The following is a 23497-nucleotide window of genomic DNA, read 5'->3' on the forward strand; positions in this document are numbered from 1 at the left end:
GAATTGTTTAAGCCTTACTACCTTTATAACTTTGGGCCAAGACTCTCAACACTGACCCATCAGTGTTCCTGTCACAGTGCCTTTCTCTGATCTCTTTTTTTTTTCTCCTCATTGAAAGGGGTTTGTTGGCCTAACAGCCACATTACTTACCTGTGTAATCCCAAATGTCCTTAAACAACCTTGTATTAATCTGCATATAATTCTCAACTGTTGTCACACCACCAGCCCTCGAAACTGAAGCCTCCCTCCCTCACCTACCTCTTAATTAGTGAATAAAATTAAGATAATCTCAGAGGTTATTCCATTCTTTATTATTTCTTATGCTGTTTTAGTAATCTTCCTTTTATATCCATGAATTGCAGTAATCTTTAAGCAGATATTTTAGTGTAATTACATGTGAAAAGCATGCTCCTTTTTCGCTAGTAGTAGTTCCCCGAAGTATAAATGCATTCAGTGCATGGACTCAATGATATCCCAATATGCCAGGCTTAAAACAACATGAGTAGTCACATACACACTTTGTGCACTGTGTTAACATGGAAGTAAGGAGCAGAAAATGTGCAGCACATCTGATTTTGCTTACAAAGCGGGAGTGTAGTAAAAAGTGCACAAAAATTGTGCAGTAAGTAAGGTCATAACTCATGTCATAACTGCAGGCCAGTTGGGCCAATAGGAGTGTGGGCACTGCTCTCCTCTCTCTTCTGCAAAGAGCAAGTAGCATATTCCCCAGAGGTGTGTTTTTTATTATTTGATGCAGGGTGTCTTGTTTAATTATTGTTACATGTAAACTTTGATATAAGATTAATTTAGTCATGCCTGTGTAGCTTAAGCATGTTCTGGAGCAGCATGTGATTAATTGGTCTCCTATTTTCCAGTTACTTTCATTCTTACATGAAAGTTTTAGCCTTTGTCGTCTTCTACCAGTTTACAATTCATATAACATGTTTTGAGAATACACAGTTTTCCGTGAAATAAATAGAAAAACTTTCCACCTGCCTGCTGTTGTTTCTTATAATATGCTCTGGCAGCTTTATGCATGATTTCACGGCACAGGACCAAATAGCTGGAAGAATTGAGGGTAAGACATTTACTACTTGAGCATTTTTAGCATAGTTCCAAGTGTGTCCGAGGACTGCAGATGACAGAGAATATGAGACTTCTGCTGTTTATGTTACCCCTAGATACCTTTGGAAAAAATATATTGTGAAATTAATGAAATTCCATTCTGTAAACCCCTGCAGGATAATGTTTGCGACAGGTTTGTTTGGGGGTTTTTTTTGCTGTAGTGTTCTTGTTTTAAAGCACTGCCCATGTAAAGAACAGGGATGTGATGGTGTGGCAGAAGTTTGCAATTCTCATGTAGCTGCAGGAATCTGCAAAGTATTTTCAGGTCCAACACTTGGCCTGTAGCCTCTGTGGAGTGTTCATGTTTTCTGAAAGATTAAACAGTTGTTTAAAATGTGTGCTTTTTTGCTTTCCAGAGACCACAGTTTCATGTGTCCTCACTGATGAACACAGGGCTGTACAGGACAGAAATGTGGATTAAGGAGGGTGGCTTCACATGAGATGCTTCTTTTTCAGGAATCTGTTTGGCCGTTTCAAATGGTCGCAGCTGTGTTCTTTGGCAGGAAGGGCTTGTGAAGGTTTTTTGAAGCGAAATAATCCTCCTACCACGTCACTTGAGTGTTCTGGCCCCCGTGTGGCTGTTACAGGGACAGGGGCAGCATTGCTTTGGAGCAGGAGCTGCACCCGTTTTCTTCACGAGGGCGCCACTCGCGTTGCCTGCGCTGCTGTGTTTATCCACAGGGCAAGGCGCAGCCATCTTGTGCTCCGCCAAGGCTCTGAGGCCGAGGGGCACTTTAGCTCCTTGATCTTCTGGCGCGGTGGGACAGCCGGAGCTGGCCCTGCCCGCCCGGCCGGGCGCTGCCAGGCCCGGAGCTGCTCCAGCTCCCCTTCCCAGGACCGTGGAGGCTGACCGGCGGGGAGGGTGCTGGGGCTAGCCAGCCCTTGGAACCAGCAGCCACGGCCAGTAACGGGAACTTTCGGGAGCACGTTGCCCTGTGTCTGTAGTGCAGCTCCCAGAGGGGCTGTAGGCTCCTCCGGGCAGAAGCCAGGAGCAGGCCGGAGGCCCGGCCTGCGGGGGCGCCCTGGCGGCGGGGGCGGCTGCGGGGAGCCGGGGGCACCTCGGAACAAGCCCCCCCCCGCCACGGGTTCCGACCCGAGGCGCTTCATGTCCGTTCAGGAGTTAGCGTAAATCGGGCGTCGCTCTTGCATTTTAAGCAAGGTCGGCGACCACCCCCGCCTTCCCCCGTTAAGCACCGCGCCGGCCTCCCCCCGCCCCGCCCGCGTTGCCCGGGCAGCGGGGCCGCGGAGCGGGGCAGGTGAGGCGCCCTGCCCGGCCTCCCCAGCCCCGGGGCAGCACGGCCGGGGGGCGCCGTGGGACGGCGGTGAGGCTCTGCCGGCCGCAGCTCTCCCGACGCCGGGGCCTGGCGGCGGCCTCCGAGATATCGTACACGGTGGCCCGGCGGGGGGCGGCCCTCGGCGCGGGCAGCGGGCCGGCGCGGCCGGGCGGTGCCCGGGGCCTTCGCGTCCCGGCCGTGTTTGGGGCGGGCTGTTGGGTTGAACTCCATACCCGCCACGGCTGGGGCTGGCTCTGGGTGCGTGGAATGAGGGCGGGCGCGAGGTGGGAGCGGTGAGGCGGCCTCTGTGCACGGTGTTGCCGTGGGGTGGCGGCGAGGGGCGGCCAGGCCTGGCTGAGGTGGCCGCGGGTTGCCTTGCTCCTTAGGGGGGTGTATGTACAGGAGGTTCCCTCTCAACGTCAGGGTGCCCTGTCTCGCTGTGAGGATGACCGACCGCGGGCATAGGCTGTCCTGGGGGAGTGGGGAGTCTCCATCCTCGGAGATACTCAGCCCGCCTGGACACGGCTCCCGGCACCCCACTCTGGGGACCCCGCTCGAGCCAGGCCTGGACTGGATCATCTCCAGAGGACCCTGCCACCCTCAGCCCTTCCATGAGACTCTGCGATTAATGGCTTACTACAGAAAAGCAGTTGTAATGCTTTTTTTTGCTTCTCTACTTTTTCTTTTCAGATTAGTTTTTTTTTTTTCTTTGACCGCTTCCCAAGAGCACCTGCACACACATGTATTCCTTCCTCGAGGTTTTTCTGTTCTCTAGCTTCTCCTGAAATCCCCTTTTTGCCTTCAGCTTCAGTCTCTTGGCTAGAGCTGTGTTTTTGAATCATTTCTGAAAGCACGTGACCAATGTAGCAATTAAATGCACACTCTGAAGTCTGTCCCTGATGCACATTTGCTGCGTTGGAGTATGAAGATGCTGTACCCTGTCTGTATTTCTTCAGAAATGAAGTTCTAAGTATGGTTTGATCGTTAAAGGAGCCTTGAATCACAGCAGTCCCACTCCTCCATCACTGACTTTTGAGTTTTGTGGTGGGTTGTTGTGGGTTTTTTTCAATACAGAAAATATCACATGATAGGGGAGAAAGCCACCTGCCAGATACTCTTATTTTCATGTTAAAAATTCAAAATGAAGAAATCTGAAGGTATAAAGGATGCTGTTACATTGATTCCTTTTCTGATGCCATTGCTTTCACTGCTCTTCCCTTCTGCAAATAACTGACGTGTTTTCAGCTCTTCTTGCTAAATCGGTTTAAATAGACTGTAGTTTGTCCTTGAAATGATGAGGAGAGTGCTCAGATTTCCCACCAAATGTGCTCCATTGCTACAGTGGGAGAAGGAACATATGATAACCTGTCTGTCCCTTCTTTTGGATCTTGGGCAACAGGATTCCTGCAACAAGTTACATCCTGAGTGAGACAAGCCTGCCTGTAGAGCTATGTGAGCAAAGTGCAATACATAATTGTGGCACACGTGAATGTTTTGTTCATCACTGATATTTTTTATGCAAGTCTGCTAGGAGCACAAATTAGTAACTTTCTGCTACAGCCTATTTTTTTTAATACGTAAACGCAGTAGAAACTTGGTAATCTGCTTACTCTAGTTTCTGTACAAAAATGACAGGGCTCTCCTTGGCGTGCAGTAGTGAGTTTCAACATAGCTTTCACATTGGCATGTGCGGTGTGACTTGTCTGGACTGCCCATTTGCAATTCATATCGTGATAGGTTTGAGGAGAAAAACTGGTTTAAAAGTATCTAAAGATATCTGTTAAAGTAGTAGTTCTTCTTACCTGGAATTGTGGTTGGTGTCCAAGTGCCAGTCTTTTGCTTGGTGTTGCCATCAAGTTTAAGTTTTTTAGAGATGTGCAGCGCTTGTCTGTTCATCCTTCTGAGTCTGTCAGTTCTCCAGTAGCCCCAGCTGTCGAGTAGGACAGGCGTGAGTTTGGATATAAGCACTGTTGGCCCCCATCTGCACGCACCGTTTTTCATTCCCGTTCTGCACCTGTGAACTGCTGTTCTGTTATTTGTTTCAGGTCCTTGTAACTGAACAGGAACAGACCATGCCTCTTCCAGAAACGATGTTTTGTGCTCAGCAGATCAAAATCCCCCCTGAGCTACCTGACATTCTGAAGCAATTTACTAAAGCTGCTATTAGGACTCAGCCTCATGATGTTTTGCAGTGGGCAGCTGCGTAAGTATGATGCTCACATAACGGTGTAGTGCTATGTGTATGGATCCACAAAATCTCACTGCTCCTGCTTATTGTACAGTGGAGCTGTATTTGATTAAGCCAACCTGTATATTGCATGCATTAGCTGCATGTGCCTTTTAAAAACAATGTAATACTTGTTTTTTTCTGTTTCATTGAAGTTTAGAACTGGCATAGTTCTGGAATAGTTTGTTTTCCATACAGAAAATGCATCCTAATTTTTTTTGTTACTACTTTCTCTGTCCTGAAAACAAAAACTTTTTTTTTTTTTTCAACTTCCTCTCATGAGACTTTAATTCCTGGAGTTCAAAGGAAACCTAAAAAATAGTTTTCTAATTCTTAAGCTTGCTTAGGTTTTGGGTTTTGGTTTTTTCTTTCCAGGAACAAATTTAAGGAGTCTCCTTAAATGTTATGGGAATAGGAAGAAGAGCCTGAAAAGTTGTAACTTTCAGGTGATGGTCCATGTAATAAATCTCTTACTGTAAAGTTGATTTGTTTGAATGTTTTTTCTTCAACTTCTTTTTTAATTTTACCTCAGAAGCTCACTATCATTTTCCTGTTCTATGGTTTGTGTGGACAAGCTCTTGAAAGGCATCTGAGATGTTCTCAGTTGAGAAGACTGAAAAATATCTGTATTCTGTACATGAGGGAGGGGAGGATGTTAACAAAGCCAAGGCTGGAGTCTGACTTGCCTGTTAAAAAGAGAAGAACCTGAAGCTGAATTGCTACAGCTGTGGTGTTGGAGAAAGGCAGCGGGACCATCTTAAAGTGATGTGGTGTTTCTTAGGAACGTGATGGGTGTGCGGTGCAGCACACCTCTGGTGGGTGGATGTGCAGTGAGCTTGCCCCAGCCCAGCAGCCAGAAGCAGCAGTCACCAGGTAGCTTGAGCCTGCTGGGACGGTGCTGGTGAGAGCACGGCGTAGTGCAGCAACGCCATGGCCACCTCGGTGGCCAGACCCTGACCTCTGCTGAAGGATTGCACCAGCTCGGTCAGAGGAGCCTCCGCAGAGGGGTGGGTGGCTGTTGCTGATCGCTCACCCCTCTTTCTGGAGTATGCTCTGGTGTGAGAGCACCAGGTCCAGACCTTGCTCTGCCCCAGGGAGTGACGCGAAGCAGAGCAAGGCTGTGATCACCTGCGCTGCCAGCGTTGTAGTGCTTGTCCCTGTGAATAATCAGGTGGGGAAGTATCTGGCTGAAAAATAGCCCAGGAGTTATATGTGTGTACATAGGGTGACTGTACAGAAATAGATACACAGTAATTCAGTTCTGCAGTGCTGCTTGCTGTGCATTTTGGCAAGTATTTGCACAGCATGGGATAGGCTGGGCATGGACATGGGTGACCAGGGCAGGTAAGGGAGGATGAGTGGAGAAACCCTTAAATTAGACCTACCACTGACTGACAGAAAACAAAGTTTTCCTTGCACAGTTCAGTTTGCTGGCAAGTTATGGCAGAGGTGATTGCTCTTAAGGCTGTGGTAGCCTATATTAAAAGGACATTCATCTAATTCCCTTTATGCTCTAGTCTTAAATTTTATTTTGGAGTGGATGGAAATAGAAATGCTGATGAGAGAGTTGCAGCGCACATAGCCAGTTGTGCTTTTTGGGTAGTGTGTGAGGGGAATGTGTGCTCAGGTGACCATCAATCATATGGGAAGAGCCTGCATTTTGGTTTGCAAGCACACTCCGATGTTAATAAATCACTTGCTGCTTTTGCCACTAAAAAGAAGGTGGCATCTGGGCACAGGGAGATGGGAGTTGTGTGTGTGGGCAGCTTGCTGAGAGCTGCCGCTCCGGCATGGGAGAGTGTGGATTCATTCACTGAACTGTAAGAGCACTTACTTTTGTGCAGCTTGTAATAGCCATAGGCATTGAAGTGTGTTGCTCTTCCTGTTCACTTAGGTATTTTCAGCATTATCAAAAGGCGAGCCTCTTCCTGTGAAGGAAAGGATTGAAATGCCTTTAGCAACAGAGAAAACAGATGCTGTGTTAACACCGGGACTCCTTAAAATCTTGCACAAACAGGTACAACTGGCCTTTTATCAAATGCAGGGCTGTCAAGGACGCTGATGTTGTTGGAGGGGGCTGGGGAGATTGACTGTTATGTATTTGATGTATTTTGGGGAAGGGACTGCGTTCGTTGTTTCATCTGGTTTTCGGAGTTCTTATTGTGATACCATGGTTTTTGTTTAAAGCTTTCTCCCAAAGGCATGGTGAATGTTGCAGAACTGAAGGAAAAATGGAAGCACCTGTGCTTGCCAGAGGAGCAGCTGAACGCTATCCTGCAATGGACAATTTTGGGAAGGAGGTGGAATGGGATGAAGGTTTCTGGCACTTGCGTGCAGTGCGCTTGGCGAGGTACGTTCAAAGCAGGAGCCTCATACCCAAATGGAAACGGTTATATATGATCATATATGAGGCAGACCATAAAACAATTAATGCATATGGACTTTGAGAATGGTGGATTACTTTTGCAGCAACTGGCAAGTGGCTTGCATGTTTACTTCTGTTCTCCACCGCTTTGTTCAGGGGAGTTTAATTAGAAAAGATGTCTAAGTCCTCCGTTACTGGGAGGACAGTAGAAGAGCAAGCATGCCTGCAGGAAGCTTGGGCCTGAGAGAGAGGGTGACAGAGGAATGATGCTTATGGCATCAGGTGTAAATGTCCGTGGAGGAGAACCAGAGGGAGAAATTAAAACATCATTTAGATTGATTGTGTAGTCAATTAAATTTTCACAGAAGCAGTTAATGTTCTTAAATCACCATGTAATTCTTTTAATGTCAGTAATAAAATCTCACGCAGAGCATTTCAACAGAATGAGAGATATAAAAGGCACTAAGCTGATGTCTCATGAGGTATAAATACTTTTAATGATTTCTACAGTAAGGAGAGGGGTTACTAAAAAGGAAAATACATATTAAATAACATTTTGAGAATCTTGCAATTCTGGAAGCTCTGAATGTTTGGCCTGGTGATGCATTGTGTGTGCATATATATTTAGTCATTTCTCACTGTATTTCTTGCTTCCAATCCTCCTCCTGACATGATTTTGTAGTTGAGCTCCTTCTTCATTTTAAAAAAAGTGACCAGCAACATGACTTACTTAAAAAAAAAATCAAACCAAAAGCAGGGTCACAGGAACATCATTCTGAATGGAGCTAGACAGACTAAATTTACCTCCGTCTATCCTTTCATCCTTTCAGATATTAACTGAAGATTTGATTTCAGCTCTGTATAATGAAACCTCAAACTCGTTTTCCTAAACCAGAAAGACAGACATGCACAAGAAATTTACATTCATTTCCCGCAGCTGTAAAATGTGTTCGGTAGTTCAGTGGGGTCACAGTTAAGATAGAAAAGTAGACAAGTATGAACCTCTTAAGAACATCAGTCATCTGAAGTATCTTTCTGTAAAGCACTGATGTGTTTTTTACAGCCTTGGAGAAATCACCACACAGGTAGCCTGTTAAATTGTCTTTCAAAGGTGGCAAAATTGAAGTGAATAACTTTGGCCATATTGTGAGAGAGACAGCGGCGCTTGTGAGTGGTAGGAGCAAGGAATGACAGTAGAAAGGTAGCAAACTGCAGAGGGTGGAGTCTGCCATCATATAGCAACTGCCTCTCCTTCCACTGGCTTCCCAGAGGAGGAACCGCATTACGTAAACTGTTAAAGGATTATAAAATGACACTTCTTTTGGCCTGTGTTCTGGGTCTTGAAAAGATGCTGCATTTATTTTGAATATTGCTGTTCTACTGTTTGGAAATACTTCTATTTTTACAAAGTCGTGCTACTTGTTAATGAAGAGGTAAGGATAAAGTTTGAAAACGTTACAGTAAAAATATTACTACTTGGGTTAAAAAGGTCTGTGGCTTTTTTGTTTTGTTTTGTTGTGTTTCTTTGTTTTAAATGGCATCCAACCAGTCTTGACTCAGTGAAGCTCAATGCTGAATTTTTCCACACATTTCCTGTATAACGTACCATGCATAGGCACTGTATAGAATAAAGGATTTCTTTCAAAGGGTTTTCGAGCTATACTTTGAGGCATGTTGGTTTTAAGGGAACTTGGATTTTATTGGGCTTTTACTAAACTGAATACTTTTTGCCTTAGTCCTATTTTCTACTAACTACTAAAATGGAACTTGCATACAGATAAGAAAACAGTAAATATCAGCACTACCGAAAAATTCACATTGTATGTCAGGTGTCATATAAAATATCATGAGACATGATTATATCATGTTTCATAATAAAATCATCAAACCCATATGAATTTTCTGGCATTTGTAGATTTGTTTGTCTTAACTGCTGCTGAGAATTCATTTAGATCCATTGAGGTAATAAATACACAGACATACCACCAGATACAGGGATGTTGGAGCTTTTACAGCAGCAGAGCATCAGCAATACCAGAGAGGGCTCAGGACGACCCTATGCAATCTTTAAACATCATGGGATTCTGGTCTTGTTTTACTCCTGTCTCTACTAGGGCTTCACTATTGTTTCCACCCCTGGACCTGCACTGGAGGTAAAGTGTGGGGTTGAAAAGCTAGGCGACAATGATAAAGCCTTCATCGCATTTACACTTACTTTTAGTGCTTACAGTGCAGATTTTGTCATGGTATGCAAAGGATGTTCATGGCCCTCATAGTGTTCCTCTTGTTTCTTGACTGAATCCCCTGCAGTCCTTACTAAGTTCAATGAAACACGCCTGCGAAATCTTAACAACGGACCCAGAAGGCGGAGCAGCTCGCATTCCCTTTGAAACCTTCTCATTCCTTTACTCATATTTGGCCAGTATTGATGGAGATACCAGAGAAAAACTGAGGCATTCCTCCACAGAATTAAAGAACAAGCGTAAGTAAAAATCCATGCATGGCATTTTAGTTTATTACCTCTGGGTTCTCTGTAAACCTTTAATTTCAGGTAAACAGTCTATCCTTACTTTGGGCATACCCGTGATGGCAGGAGTAAGGTTGACCAAGGTTATAATCAAGTGTACAGAGTTATATTCTTGTTGTCATCACTGGGGTTTGATCTGTTAAATGATAAATTGTTACTTATCCCTCTTTCTTTGAAATATTGAAGTCACTGTCTGGTGGTATAATTTTCCCCCGTAGGAAGCAGTTATATACAGTTTGTATCATCTGCAGTATTACTGGTACTGGAACCAGCAGCATCTTATGCGCTGCTCTGATTAATTTAAATAGATCATGACCAGAGAGGAAAAAATTGGGAATTCCCACTGAATTCAGAAGTTTCTATTGTGTTTCTCCTGGATTACTTCTCCCTAGAAATTTTCTTGAGAAAACATCTAGTATTGCCACTAGTCTTAAATGGTTTGGGTCTTTAATTTTTTTAACGTTAGCTATGGTAAATTGTGATTCTTGGAATGGTCTTGGTGTTGGTTGCCTCCAGTGGGTATAAAGGACAAAAGACACATAGTCCCACCTGAAATCTTCATCCTGTTTTGATGTTTGCACCAAGTCGGGGTGGTTGGGTACATTTCTAGTCTGTTTGTTCCCCTTTCTGCTCGCTGTGAGTTAGATCAGTTTATAGTTCAGTGTCAGTCTGTCGGTGAGCCATGAACTGATGTGGCTCTTCACAGCAGGAGGTCTGTAGGCTGAAGGTTAAGCAAAACTCCCTGCCTGGCTGTCTGCTTGGCTATCACTGACAGGTGCTCTTGTGCTGTTGTGTAATCTTTGACTCGCTACATAATGAAGAGGCAAGGTTTTCCTCCGGTATCATTAGGTGTCCTTCACAGGACTGGGTAGAGCATACCCTGATGGTGGTTGGTCCCTTCAAATGCCATTTTCTGATATATTGTCACTGTCGTTGGTGCTCACAGCTTCTTTGTTCTGAATACTTCTGGACACTTGCACTTCATGACAATCAATAGGATATTGCATAGTTTGGCTAACCTTTTTTCTTGAGCACACCAACGCTATTCTGTTGCTTTAGACTGATGGCTGATCACATTTTTGTCAACATTTACAACAGCAAAAAGCTTAAAATTCATAGACTTGTACTAACAGCTCTGCTAACTAGGCCTAACTCACGCTAACTGCTACAGGTAAAAATCTCAAATAGACTGGTTATGTGAAGTCTCGTGCCCACAAAATTTAAGCGTCAAAATCTCTTAACTTTGCAGCAGATGGAGGAAAGAATCAATCAAGATACCACATATATTCCTGCTAGAATTATCATGGAATTAGCATCAGGAATATATGAAAATGACAGTGTCTTCAATCTAGCTCTCAGTGATAACTCCCACTCATTTTATCTGTAGTCATAAATAGGTCGCACAAATTGCACTTTATTTTTGATCAGCTTTAAAAGATCTGTTAACAGGCTTGTCCCTCGAGTGCTGCCTACATGGCATGTTTGCATAGATACTTACTCTTACCACCATCTATCTGGAATTGGTCTCTGTCTGGGGTGGGTTGACCCTGGCTGGACACCAGGTGCCCACCACAGCCGCTCTGTCACTCCCCTCCTCAGCTGGACAGGGGAGAGAAAATGTGACAAAACGCTTGTGGATCAAATTAAGAACAGGGAGAGATCACTCACCAATTACTATCATAGGCAAAACACTCAACCTGGGGAAATTAGTTTAATTTATTACCAATCAAATCAGAGTAAGGTAATGAGAAATAAAATGGAATCTTAAAAATCTCTTTCTTCTCCCCTCCCTTTGTCGTGGGCTCAACTTCACTCCCAATTTCTCTACCTCCTCTCCCCAAGCAGTGCAGTGGGGCAGGGAATCAGGGTTATGGGCAGTTCATTGCATGTTGTCTTTGCTTCTCCTTCCTCCTCACACTCTTCCCCTGCTCCAGCATGTGGTCCCTCCCATGGGAGACAGTCCTTCATGAACTTCTCCGATGTGAGTTCTTCCCACAGGCTGCAGTTCTTCACAAACTGTGAAGTGTGGGTCCCTCCCATGGGGCACAGTCCTTCGGGAACAGTCGCCTCCAGCATGGGTCCCCCACGGGGTCACAAGCCCGGCCAGCAAACCTGCTCCAGTGTGGGCTCCTCTCTCCATAGGTCCTGCCACGAGCCTGCTCCAGCATGGGCTTCCCATAGGGTCACAGCCTCCTTCAGGCACACCCACCTGCTCTGGCGTGGGGCCCCCCATGGGCTGCAGGTGGATATCTGCTCCACCATGGACCTCCATGGGCTGCAGGTGGATATCTGCTCCACCATGGACCTCCATGGGCTGCAGGGGCACAACCTACCTCACCGTGGGCTTCACCACGGGCTGCAGGGGGATCTCAGCTCCGGTGCCTGGAGCCCCTCCTGCCCTCCTTCTGCTCTGACCTGGGTGTCTGCAGGGTTGTGCTCTCACATAGCCTTGCTCTTTTCTCCAACTGCAATTGCCATTATGCAGTAACTTTTCCCCCTTCTTAAATGTCATCCCAGAGGTGCTACCACCATCGCTGATGGGCTCAGCCTTAGCCAGAGGTGGGTCCACCTTGGAGCTGGCTGGCATTGGCTCCATCAGACATAGGGGAAGCTTCTAGCAGCTTCTCACAGAAGCCACCCCTGTAGCCCCCCCACTACCAAAAGCTTGCAGTGCAAACCCAATACACTTAGATTGCTACCAGCTCTGTGTACATGTGAGCTCAAAAATGCACAAGCACGCAAATGAACTGATTTATTTTGGCATTAGTTACCAGACTGACAATTTTCAGTAAGAACCACTTTTTGATCCCACTACTCTTGCAATTAATATAACCCTCCATTGTATCTTGCCCAGCACACTAGGATTTACCATGTTAAAGTGTTGTTCTAAAACATTTTATTTTTTTCCTCTCCAGTGACCAACAAACTGGCATGGTGCTGCTCAGAAACTTTCTGCCCCAGCCTTCAACGCCGTTTTGACCAAGCCTACTCTTCAGCACTAGGTTAGAGGAAAAGAGGAATAAATACACGCATGACAATAATTTGTGTTCAAAGGACCGTTATTTGCACACTGCAATACACGGTGAGCTCTTCTCTGGCACTTCCTTTCTTTATTCCACTCCCGAAATTGCCCTTCAGTGGATGTTAATTGAATACATGGTTACACTGTTCTCCTGCCTCAAACACTGATGCTCGCACCTATGGAGGGATACCCTGTCATCTGTTTATGTTCACTTAAAAGGTATTTTGTTACGGATCTTCCTACCTATACTTTGTAAGTGATTGTGAGAAAAGTAGTAAACCACAGAATTAAATCTAGAGAAGATTGGACAGCTGTAACTAGTGCATTTCTCATTATGCTTCTAGTAGCACTGACTGGGTTTTTGGACTCTTACACAAATACAGCTTGTCTTTTGATGACCTTGTCTGCATGAACACACTCTATTAATCGTTTTACCAAGCCTTACTCAAGAGAACTTCATGAGAACCCTGTGCCTGAGCTGGAAAAAGAAACATCAAATCAAGAAAGGACAATGGTTTTACATTGTTTTCCCTCTAATTAGGACCCTTTCAGAACTCAAATGCTTTCTCCATTTTTAGATGGACTTAATTCTAATTAAAGATCTGTTTTAAAATACATCCTGTTTTTCAAAAAGCTACTGCATTTGTCATGTAGGTGAGAAATGCCTGACAGAGTTCAGTTTGGGTTTGAGTTGGACAGCTGTAGTAGGTACAGAAGTCTGAATCAGTCAGAATTAGACCAAGTATTTAGTAACAGATAATCATGCTTAATTGCAGAAAAATTTGAGTAAGACAGGATACTAGTGGCTACAATAAAACTGGAGATTCCATTGACAGCGGCGGCCAAAATCAGGAACATATGGAGTGCCCTCTCCTGGCAACTCGATCAAACATTAAGTATTGCAGGGAGGAAAGTTGGATCTGCAAGCTTGTACTTTTATAGTTGCTTATTTTGTTGAGGTAACAAGCTTGGCTGATGATGGCTGACCTTGCTATAGTAGATTGTGTGAGAAATTAACAGGAACAGAAATTGATATAGTAAAAATCTCACTGAGCTTAAGTGGAACCCTCCTGCACACCCTTAGTATGTACTGGCATGTCTTACCAGCCTCTGTGACCAATACTTGTATATTAATCTACAGGATGGGAACTCCTTGTAGTTATTTCTGGAAGAAAAGGGGTACGCACCCAGTGTTCGGCAATCAGCAATATTACAAGTTTCTTTGGTGTCTCCCCATTAGTTTCTATGGAGAGCTGTATTCTCATCATATTTGCCAGATGACACTGATCATAAATTTCTTTGAGCATGAGCTTAGGAACAGTAGCTTTCCCGTTACTGTCCTTTTACCACTAGCTGCAGCTGAGGACATTTTAGCCTGTTAGAGAACTCTGCGATCTTCCCTCTTCCTTCTGGTACATGCTGTAACTAGGCAGTAACTGCCGTCTTTCTGGAACACTGTTCCTAGAGGTGACAGTGTCAGAGGTAGGAGGGGAGCTCTCTTCGTGCCTTTTCCATTTGTAACTGATCCTAGACTCCAGGGATTAGCTCTGTTCTGTATCTGCTATGGGCCAGGAAGGCAAGTTAGTACAGCCTTCTCACACTAAACTCCAATAGCTGAGAGAATATGATTTATTAACAGAAGCAGTAGTGTTACAGATTTACACATTTTCTGATATACATGCTGCTTCCATCTTGACAACCTTCACACTTCTTCTGTTTTTGTCTCCAAGCACAGCTGTGATGCAACACCAGTATTAACGTACACAGCATTACTGTCCCTGGCACAATGGCAGTAACGATAGCTCCTGTACAAGCCGTTTTTTTGAATGGCTGACAAACAAAATAATTAGGTTCTTGTTTCTACTTTCTTCTTTTATAGTTGTGATATTTGTCTTCATCCCTGAAACAAAATCACAAACATTGTGTGGGCTGTTAGGTTCAGACTGACAAAATCTGAAGGGGATGGGGGGGGGGGGGGGCAGAGAAAGCTCTTGTAATCACGTCCTCTTCTAAGGAAAGAAAGTAAACTACTTTAAGACAGTTTGCTTCCTATGCTGTTTTAATTGAGGCCTTCCCACGCAGCACCATAGCAGCAATCAGTTTAGGATGAACAGCATCACTGTGTAATGAAGCCAGATTTGAGACTAGTGATCATTCCCATCCATGAGTTACCTACAGCATTTCTGCTGCACAGCAGCCTAAACCTTTGCTCAAACACAGGTTTCACCTATGGTGCTGCAGATGCAAATGTGCCTTTGTTTGATGGCCTAGATTTGTCTTCTTTTGCCTAGAAATATGTCCAGAACTTGTGAAGAGCAACAGCATTGCTTTGAAGCATCTACCATAGAAAAGCTAGTCAAGTGATTGTATGTATATACATTTTAGTGAAACAAACGATCCTGTTTTCTAGAGCAGAAATCAGCATTAGACATGACAAGCACACTCAGTTAAATGGGAAATAGGTTCCCCTATGCACATGCTGATGAAGAAGTACAAGCTAATCCTGTAGCCTGCGGCTGAAAGTCTCACCTTTCAGATGCGAGTGAAGTCTGGATCACAGTTTGTGATTCTCAGCATGTTCTCTGTAGTATTAGTAGGTTTACACCTATATGTACTATATATGAGATTAGCCTAGCTTTTTAAGTGGACTAGATATTCTAATACTCTGCACTAAATTCTCATGGACGATGGCTACAGCTGCCTGATTCAGAGGCAGGAGTCAGCTGTCACTATTTATGCTCACCTCTCTCTTTTTCTCCGAGTATCTCTGTCTTTGCCTCTTTCACGACTCCTTTTCCGTTTATTCGGACTCCTGCTGCTCTCTCTCCTATGCCTGGTGCATTCCATATCCTTAGAGCTTCCTCCAGACTGCCGTGAGTCCACTGAGGCTGATCGCCTGTCTTCCTTTCTGAAAAAAATAATTATTTTATTCAATAAAAATAGCTTCAGTCACTATTGTTCTCGTACCAGTTTTGTAATATAATGACCTACTAACGGTGTCAGACAAGAGGACGTAACTTTTATTAAGTGTTTCTATCTCCCCAAGAAATACAATACCTGCCAAAAGAGGCCCAAAGACCATGCTCTTACATGTCTGCACATCTCAGCACACTATTTAGTAGTTATTTCTTACAAACACTGCCCCTCTGTTTTACCACCTCTGCTCATGAAACAGGGGGCAGCAGAAGGGGTTCACTGTTTTGCTTTAAATCCCTAACTCTTCAACCACCTGCCTTCAGCTGCTACTTACAGCTGGAAAACCCAGCCAGCCTGATCTCCTGTACAGCGTTTTCATTCACCTTCATTTTAATGCTGAAAACAAAACACCTCAAGTGTCACCTTTTAATTTGTTTCAACATTTTCACCTCAAAGCTCTCCTGAAGAAGCGCAAATACCCTATCACTAGTTCATGACCATTTTTATTTCAGCAGCTAATGGCTGGAAGAGTGTGCAGTGTTGCTTGACATGGGAAGAAATAAGTATACATAAAACACACTGCTGGTTAGCACAGCAGCAATCAGTGATATGAACCGTAAAGGGTCCCTGTATTTAGTAAGTTACAAAAACCTTTTATCTGAGGTATTTTTATATTATATCTACCATAGCATTTCCTGTCATGTGGTAGGGAAGGGGAAGAAGCTGCATACTTGTATCTTCCAGTGTCCTTTTGTTTCCCAGCTATCACATACATATGTATTTAGACACAGAGGAAGCACTATTCATTCCCCAGCTCCACCAGAAACCACCTGTTCAACTGGATCCCTTGCGACCTACCTCCTTACCCCTGAAAGAAAGCTAAAAACTCAATTTCCCCCATCCTTCATGCAGGCAGAGCTTCTCAAGCAAGAGCTTAATAGAATTACTATGAAATAAATTGTGCATATGTCTCAGCCAAGGTTGGCACGTCAACTGTGGCATACCTTCCTGAAGATTTTGACTTCCCTCCTTCACATATCTCTGCGTTATCCAACCTGTTCTCCTCCTGCCAGTGATTGCTGAGTTCTTCCATATGCACACCAATCACATCCCGAATCACCTGGAGATTAAGATATATTAAAAAAGAACAAGAAAAGCAGCATGTCGTGGTAGTCGCCTAAACTAGCAACTAGGCAGCAGAAGGTAAACATCTCCAAAAAATAAAGATGCCCCCAAACCCTATACATCAGGATGTTTGAATGGAAAGTCTTATTTGCAGAAACAGGTATTTCAGCATAAATTTAAATAGAACCATTTCACATCAGACAGCCAACTATATCTTTCTGGCATTTTCAGCTTCAAAATTTAAGTCAGAAATGCTCCTGTTGTTTGTAACTTGCCGCAATAAACCAAAAACCAAAATCAGGTTCTTCCACAGTTTGCAACTCTAATAAAGGCAGGGTGCAGAAAGTGGAAAAAGAGAGACATCATTTTTGAAAGGGTTTATCACTGTTTATGCTGATATACAATAAGCACTTTTGTGCAAAAATCTCTCTTCAGATCTCACCTCAGTGTAAGACTTCTTTGTTATGTGAACATTCTTGGCTCTGTATGACTGACGCCGCCTCTTGTAGTCTCGCATTTCAGCCAGAATTTCAAGATGGGACTTTGGACCTTTCTGACTATCGTCTAGCAAAAAATTGGAAGTAAAACAAATGGACATTAGCACCCGCAGCTATGCACATCTGGTGCCTTAGTAATAAAAGTCCGAAACATAGGATATATTGTGTTCTTTCTGAAGTTTCTCCAGTTTTTAGTTAACTGGCGCAAGCTTCCTCTCCAACCTTCTTGCTAGCTGTTAACAACACTTGTTTGGTGGCTTTTTAGTCTTGTGTAATGTAATCTCAGTCTCCTGACAGCGATCCAAATCAATATACAGGCTTGCAATTTGGTCAAACACCTACAAAATATGGGCCATGTTTTCAAACCAAGTATTACAGTAAGACACAAGGACTGAGAAAGCCAGGTTCCGTAAAACATTTACCTGTGTAGATGACAAACACTGCCCTACCTCCTAGGCACAGCAGGGCTCAGAGGGTAACACAGATGGTTATGTTGCACTTAGTATAGTTACAAACGGGCATGACTCAACAGGGTTAAGAGACCTCAGTCCAATCCACCCATTGGTATATTGCTCAAGAGCTCCATCAGACACCTGCCAACCTTTCCTGTTCAGTTTTTACTTTTTAGAGATCTTTAATCTCATCGTCTCTTGCAGCAAAGACAAAAAATCCTTCCGCTAAGATACACACAATACATGAGCCAAGAGCAGAGCACCAAGGCTTTCTCGGAAGGAAAACAACATAAAGGATACCGAACTAGTGTTTTCTGATGCCACGTCTTCATTGTGGCTTTTAAGAACAGTATGCTTTTCACAACAGAAATAGCACAAGCAATTCAGTTTGGCTTTCAACAAGACTCATCAAACTACATGAAGTTCGAAGCCATAAATTGAACAATAGATCATTCTTCAAACCTTGGGTGATTTTTGCTGCTAAATCCACAAAGAGATCACTGTCATTTTCCATTATTTGGGATCTAGATCTCTGTTTCTTTGTTTCCTCAACAACATAATCATAAAGAGCAAGGCGATCAGCTTGGGTCAGGTCACAGGTGAAACGTTTGTGATTTTGAGGAACTTCTACAGGCAGTGATGAGTAAGATCCTGGAGGTTGAACAGACAGCTGCTATTAGTAAAACAGCATAATTACACAGGAAAACCCCATGAAGCTCAGCAAACAAACAATGCAGTAGCCACCCATGCTGTTTTCATTCTTCCCCTACATATATGTAAGAAGTTTCATCCATCTTAATTTGAAAGGATAAAAACTGCTCCAAGAAAAAGAAACCCTCCCTAGCCCCATGCAGGCTGTTTAACCTCTCTTGACTGCTTACACTGCTGGTTACGGGGTTTTGTATGCTTTGAATGGACTGTACCACGTTAGATCACAAGGACACTCTGTGTTGTCCCATCAGTTTCAGCTCTTGGCTAACATGCTAAAGCAAGAGAGAGGAGGCTGCAGTTCTGACTTGCAGATTTGTCTCACTCCTAAATTTTTCCGTAAAGTACTGGCAGAACAACAGGTATTTTGCAGATAACAAGAATGAAAGCTTCCCGGAGACTAAGTAATGGGTGCTGTGCAAATCAGTCTCACTCACAGTCACTTTCTCTACAGAGCTTTTATTATAGACTGCTGCAGGCATTTATAGCTAGAAGGGCTACAAAGGCACTTTGAAAATGGTCCAGATTAGTTCAGGTGACTGAAGTTATAAAGACAAACACACTGACTGCACACTCTTCTTTCCCTGAATGATCAGCCCAATACTCACTCTTCCCATTCCCCAGTTAAAAGACATATCCTCCAGACAATCTATTCTCAATGCATTGCAACAGCAGCCAAGTGAGTTCCCTAAAGATACAGCACACAGGATTCTAGGATCTTGCCTGCAAAAAGTATTTTACTCAATAACATTCAAATTCCCAGCAACCATTGACCTGACCTCCATAATCCTGCTCCCCTCAACGCAACCCTTCCCTGCATGGCACAATCCCACACGGACATACATCTCCAGAAGAGCCAACACATAAGACAGGGTGTGTGCAGGACCCTTCACAACAGCAAAGCTACTGCTTCTCTACATTATTCAGCACTTAATGGAAGCTGGGCAATCTTTCACTAAAGACACCAAAGAGGAAGAGGAGCCACAATGACTCTACAACAACAAATCTAAAATACAGTTTCCTCATTACTGTACTTGGAGCCTAAACCAGAACTTTTCTAATCTGAACTAGCACATGAATAGTAGAATTTTATTTTGAAAACGCACTGTTCTTACATGGTCACAGAAGCCCATAAAAGTGCCCTAATAGTTATATGTTTGTGATTTTACATAAATTTCACAGTTTGCAATTAAAACCAGCTTTCCTGTCCTAACATATAGCTATTCTAATATTCTAAATGTGGTTAGAATTTTTACAAAAACCAAAGAAGGAAAATTACTTCCTTTGATACAGTTAGTCAAAAGAAAATTTACCATGAGAAATGCTTTCCATTTGTTTCTATTGCCAAAGACTTTAAATTAAAGAATTCCAAGTCAGTAAATCTTACAACAGGCCAAGATGCCACAATGAAAACCACCCCTATGCAGTTTTAGTTTAACTTCAGAGAAATGCAAGCTTGCAGTCAAAACCGAAGAGGTGAACGCCGGCACCTAGTGGCTCACTGACCGATCTCTGCGATGCACCACTTGATAAAGGGTTTATCTGTTTCTTCCCTACTTGGACGTCAAATGAATGAGTTACCACTTCCCTCCAGAGGAAACGCATCCGACGCGCTCCAAAGACAGTGCCCACCACATGAAAGCTCCTTCCCAAGCAGCTGTCTGTTAAGGCTCTTCTTGGTGTGCCAGAGAAACAAAGACAACACAAAAAACTATGCCTGAGCACACACTGCTATATTGGACTGTCAGGAAAGTAGAACAAATTTACTTTTCCTTCTGAATCATTCTGTTTACCAAACTAAAGGATGACAGACAGTAAATGCTGTATCTTTCAGGTGCTGAAATAATTTCCAAACCATACACTGCAGCTCTACAGTGGTTTCTATAGGTAGCCCTACTTTTCTACTTTGGCTTGGTATGAACTCTCAAAGAGTAACAGCTCAGTCGTGGTCCTCGCACTTGTCACAAAACCCACTGAAACAATGGAACTAATGAGCTGAGAGCAGTGGCAGAGGGCAATGTCATATTTTCAGATCTGTCAGCATATTTCTTATACAACTCCTTAGGATAGTCTTGAAACAATACAACATAGTAACAAGTGTGTTGTTTGGTTTTAGATCTGAGGAGTGGTGGACAAGCACATACAGCTCACGCCTAGCAATTAATCCTTAAACAAAATATTACATAAGGAACCATTAAATGAAGAGCAAGGCTGGAGGCAGCATTAGAAGAGTTTGGGCCACAAAGAGAAGGGTAATAGCAGAAAATGCAGGCAGAAAGTGAAGTGTAGGTGGTGGGATGGGATGTGAAGGACTAGTGCTGTGGTGGGATGGGACGTGAAGGATTAGCGCTTTAAGAAACTCCTGAATTTTGCAGTGTTGATTTTCCAGTCTGAAGAGAACCACAGGTGTGAGCACAACAGACTCAAATTCTCTTGTCTAGTCACCCCAAGTAGAGAAAGTCGTTATGCTCCAAAACATACAAGGGAAGGAATATTAAAAATAAAGAAATAAAAATCCTCACAGCAGTTCACAAGTGGAATGAAGGAAGCTGCAAGGTGGGAGACAAGAGCAGCTCACCGCATGAGAGCTGATGAAGTCATCTCAGTACCTGCTTGCTACTTACCTTCACTGTAGCCTGTACCGTCTTTTGCACTTTGAGCTCTAGCCTGCTTAACAATGTGAAACTGTAAATCTTTATCTGCAGACACAGAAGACATAAATATCATACAAATTTTACATCAAGTAGTTGCTAGGCCTAGACTTTATTGCCCCACCTCTGAGACACGGTATGTTACAGAACACTATAGTTCTATTCATGCATAACGTAAAGTCTGAACTAAAAATATAATTTTAATCTATTCCATATTTGAACAGAAGGGAGAAGAAAAAAAAAAAGGATTTCTGGGTTACAGGGATATGGAAAAAGAAATAATGCAACTCTCTTCTGTACCATTGTTATATCCCCAAATTCCAGGGTCAGTTTTTCCACCTTCTAAGCATGCATGTCAATACACTTTCTGCACTTCATGTAAGGAAAACATAGGAATAACATGGAAAAGAATATAAGGAGGGGTGGGGGGCGGGGAGTGGAATCCTCCTTGAATTTGAAGATGAAAACAGTGAAGTGCCCTACAGAGCAGAATTACACAGCCACGGAAATGTAACAAGGGTAAATTAAGGTAAAGTACAATGGTGAAAAAATAAACCCACAGGTGGTAGCACTCACGGTTTTTTGGGAGGGCTTGGAGAATTTGCACTGACAAGGCAGTGGGGTGTGCTACCGCCAGGACCCGGGCCTTGCCCCACCAGGTCTCCCCTCAGCCCCTCATCCTCTGTAGCCCCTGGGGTGTCCCCTCAGTCCCCTCCTCTGTCCCCCACCCCCCGGGTGCCCCCTCAGCCCCAGCCGCCCCCCGGGGGCGGAACGGCCCCGTCAGGCAAACCCTCCACTCACCCATGGCGACGGTGGGAACCTTCAGGTTTTCGTAGAAGAAGCTGGAATCGTACATCTCCGCCTGCGGGACCAAGCGGCTCAGCCAGGGCCCCGGGGCCGCCCCCAGCGACACCGGCTCCGCGCTCGGCCCGGCCAGCGAGACCCCCCCCTCCGCCGGGCTGGCGACACCCCCCGGGCAGCAACGCCAGCCCCGTGCCCCCGCCCCGGTAACCGGCCCGGCCGCCCACCTCCTCCTCGGCGGAGTAGCCCATCTTGCGCAGCCGGCAGGACGCGGCGTGCCTCTCCAGCGACGCCCGGGGGACGCGGTGATGGCTGTCGTAGGGGCACAGCACCCGCTCCACCTGCCGGCGGGACACGGGTCAGCGCGCCCCGCCAGCCCCTCACCCCCGGGCCCAGCCGCCGCCCCGCTCCCCCGGCGCAGCCCCCGCCGCCACTTTACCGCGTCCCCGAGCCACACCGCGCAGGGAGCCGCCATGGCAGCGCGGCAGGCGCGGGCGCCGCAGCCCCGTGACCGGGGCGGGGGGCGGAGCCGGCGCCATGTTGACCGAGGGCGCTGCTGCTGCAGAGCGTGGCGGGCCCGCGGCGCCACCGGGCTCGGCGGCCGGTTCGGGGCGGGGGGAGGAGGCGCTGCGGCAGCAGCCCCCCTCCGTCCTAGCGCGGGGAGTGGGCGGCAGCAGCCCCGGCGGGAGACCCGGGGCGCAGTAGGCACTGGGCGCGCTGCCCGCCCGCTCCTGCCCCTGCCTCCGCCTCTGCCGCCGGGGCCCGCGGGGCGGCGAGGCGGGGAGAGCGCCGCCTACCGGCGGGAGCGGCCAACGGTGGCGCGGGGAGGCCGCGTGTCCCGCCGCCCTCTCCGGGTGCCGGGAGGCGGCCGCAGCGGCGGGGGATCCCGCAGGGCCCGGGGGGAGCACCACGCCCGGGTGCCCGGAGCCGTGTTGCGGAGAGGTGCCCTGTCTCTGCGGGGCGGCCGCACCTGGGCCCAAGGCCCGGCGGGCACCAGCCGCGCGGGTGGCCGGGAGCGGGCGGAGGCGCTCGCAGCGCGGGGGCCGGGGCCGGCGGCCTGAGGGACGTGCCGCTGCCGGGCCTGGGCGGGAGCCTGTGCGGCGGCCGGTGGGGCCAGGCCCCGGGCCCTGCCCGCTCTCTGGGGATGAGGGCTCCGGCAGCAGCGGGGTTCCCGGGAGGGCACCGTGACCCCCCTGCCCCATTTTGGTCTTTTTGCCATGAAGGAGCAAAGCAGAGGCTGAGTGCAGCCTGCTTCCCTTCGCCAGGCCCAGGCCTGAGCTCCTTGGCAGCTTCAGCAAGGGCTGGACCCTTCCCCGAGCGCAGCAGCGGGAGCCAGCCCCCGACGGCACATGCCTGTGAGCGACAGGCAGGGGGAACATCAGCCTCGAGCCCTCGATGCCCACTTCCCGCTTGCCACTCGAGGCATGGTGCAAGGTGGCAGCCCCTCCTGCCTCGTGCTGCATGAGGGGATCGGCACGGAGCACACCATGCCATGCAGGGCCAGGGTCCCCCGGCACCGCTGCCATGTACGCGCAGCACAGGGGTGGGTGTCGGGGGGAGCTGCGTGGCTGTGGCACGCCCCAGGGAGCCCTAGAGGCTGTGGCAGCGTAAGGACTCAATAAGGCTGTAACATAGGATGAGGAAAGAACAACTGTCCTAAGGAATAATTTTCACATGACTGACATTCACGCTTGCCTATTTTTGCCATCTATGAGAAAAGCACATATGACTGGAAGGAAGAGTGGGTTTAACAAGGCAGGATGGTAGGGGGAGGCAGCATGACAGATGTAGGTGCCTGAATGACTCC

The 23497-nt window shown here is 46.1% G+C and overlaps 2 protein-coding genes across 2 annotated transcripts; one reads left to right on the forward strand and one right to left on the reverse strand.

Annotated features, from left to right (window-relative positions):
- The first annotated feature begins 2667 nt into the window (after nt 1-2667).
- ROPN1L (rhophilin associated tail protein 1 like) lies at nt 2668-13155 on the forward strand. Its single transcript, XM_037381561.1, is given in 9 exon segments — nt 2668-3051; nt 4445-4606; nt 6521-6643; nt 6814-6904; nt 6907-6938; nt 6941-6976; nt 9302-9425; nt 9428-9473; nt 12434-13155. Coding segments are annotated over 9 exon segments (936 nt in total). The 5' UTR covers nt 2668-2793; the 3' UTR covers nt 12498-13155.
- On the reverse strand, nt 12254-22359 carry SNRNP48 (small nuclear ribonucleoprotein U11/U12 subunit 48). Its single transcript, XM_037381560.1, has 9 exons — nt 22130-22359; nt 21918-22031; nt 21691-21751; nt 20863-20937; nt 17993-18181; nt 17024-17145; nt 16461-16576; nt 15284-15448; nt 12254-14440 (listed from the first exon to the last, which is right to left on the reverse strand). The coding sequence occupies exons 1-9, from the start codon at nt 22163-22165 to the stop codon at nt 14401-14403; spliced, it is 918 nt and encodes a 305-aa protein (XP_037237457.1). The 5' UTR covers nt 22166-22359; the 3' UTR covers nt 12254-14400.
- Nucleotides 22360-23497: the final 1138 nt, after the last annotated feature.

The sequence above is a fragment of the Falco rusticolus genome, chromosome 3 (genome assembly GCF_015220075.1).
Source record: "Falco rusticolus isolate bFalRus1 chromosome 3, bFalRus1.pri, whole genome shotgun sequence".
NCBI lineage: Eukaryota > Metazoa > Chordata > Aves > Falconiformes > Falconidae > Falco > Falco rusticolus.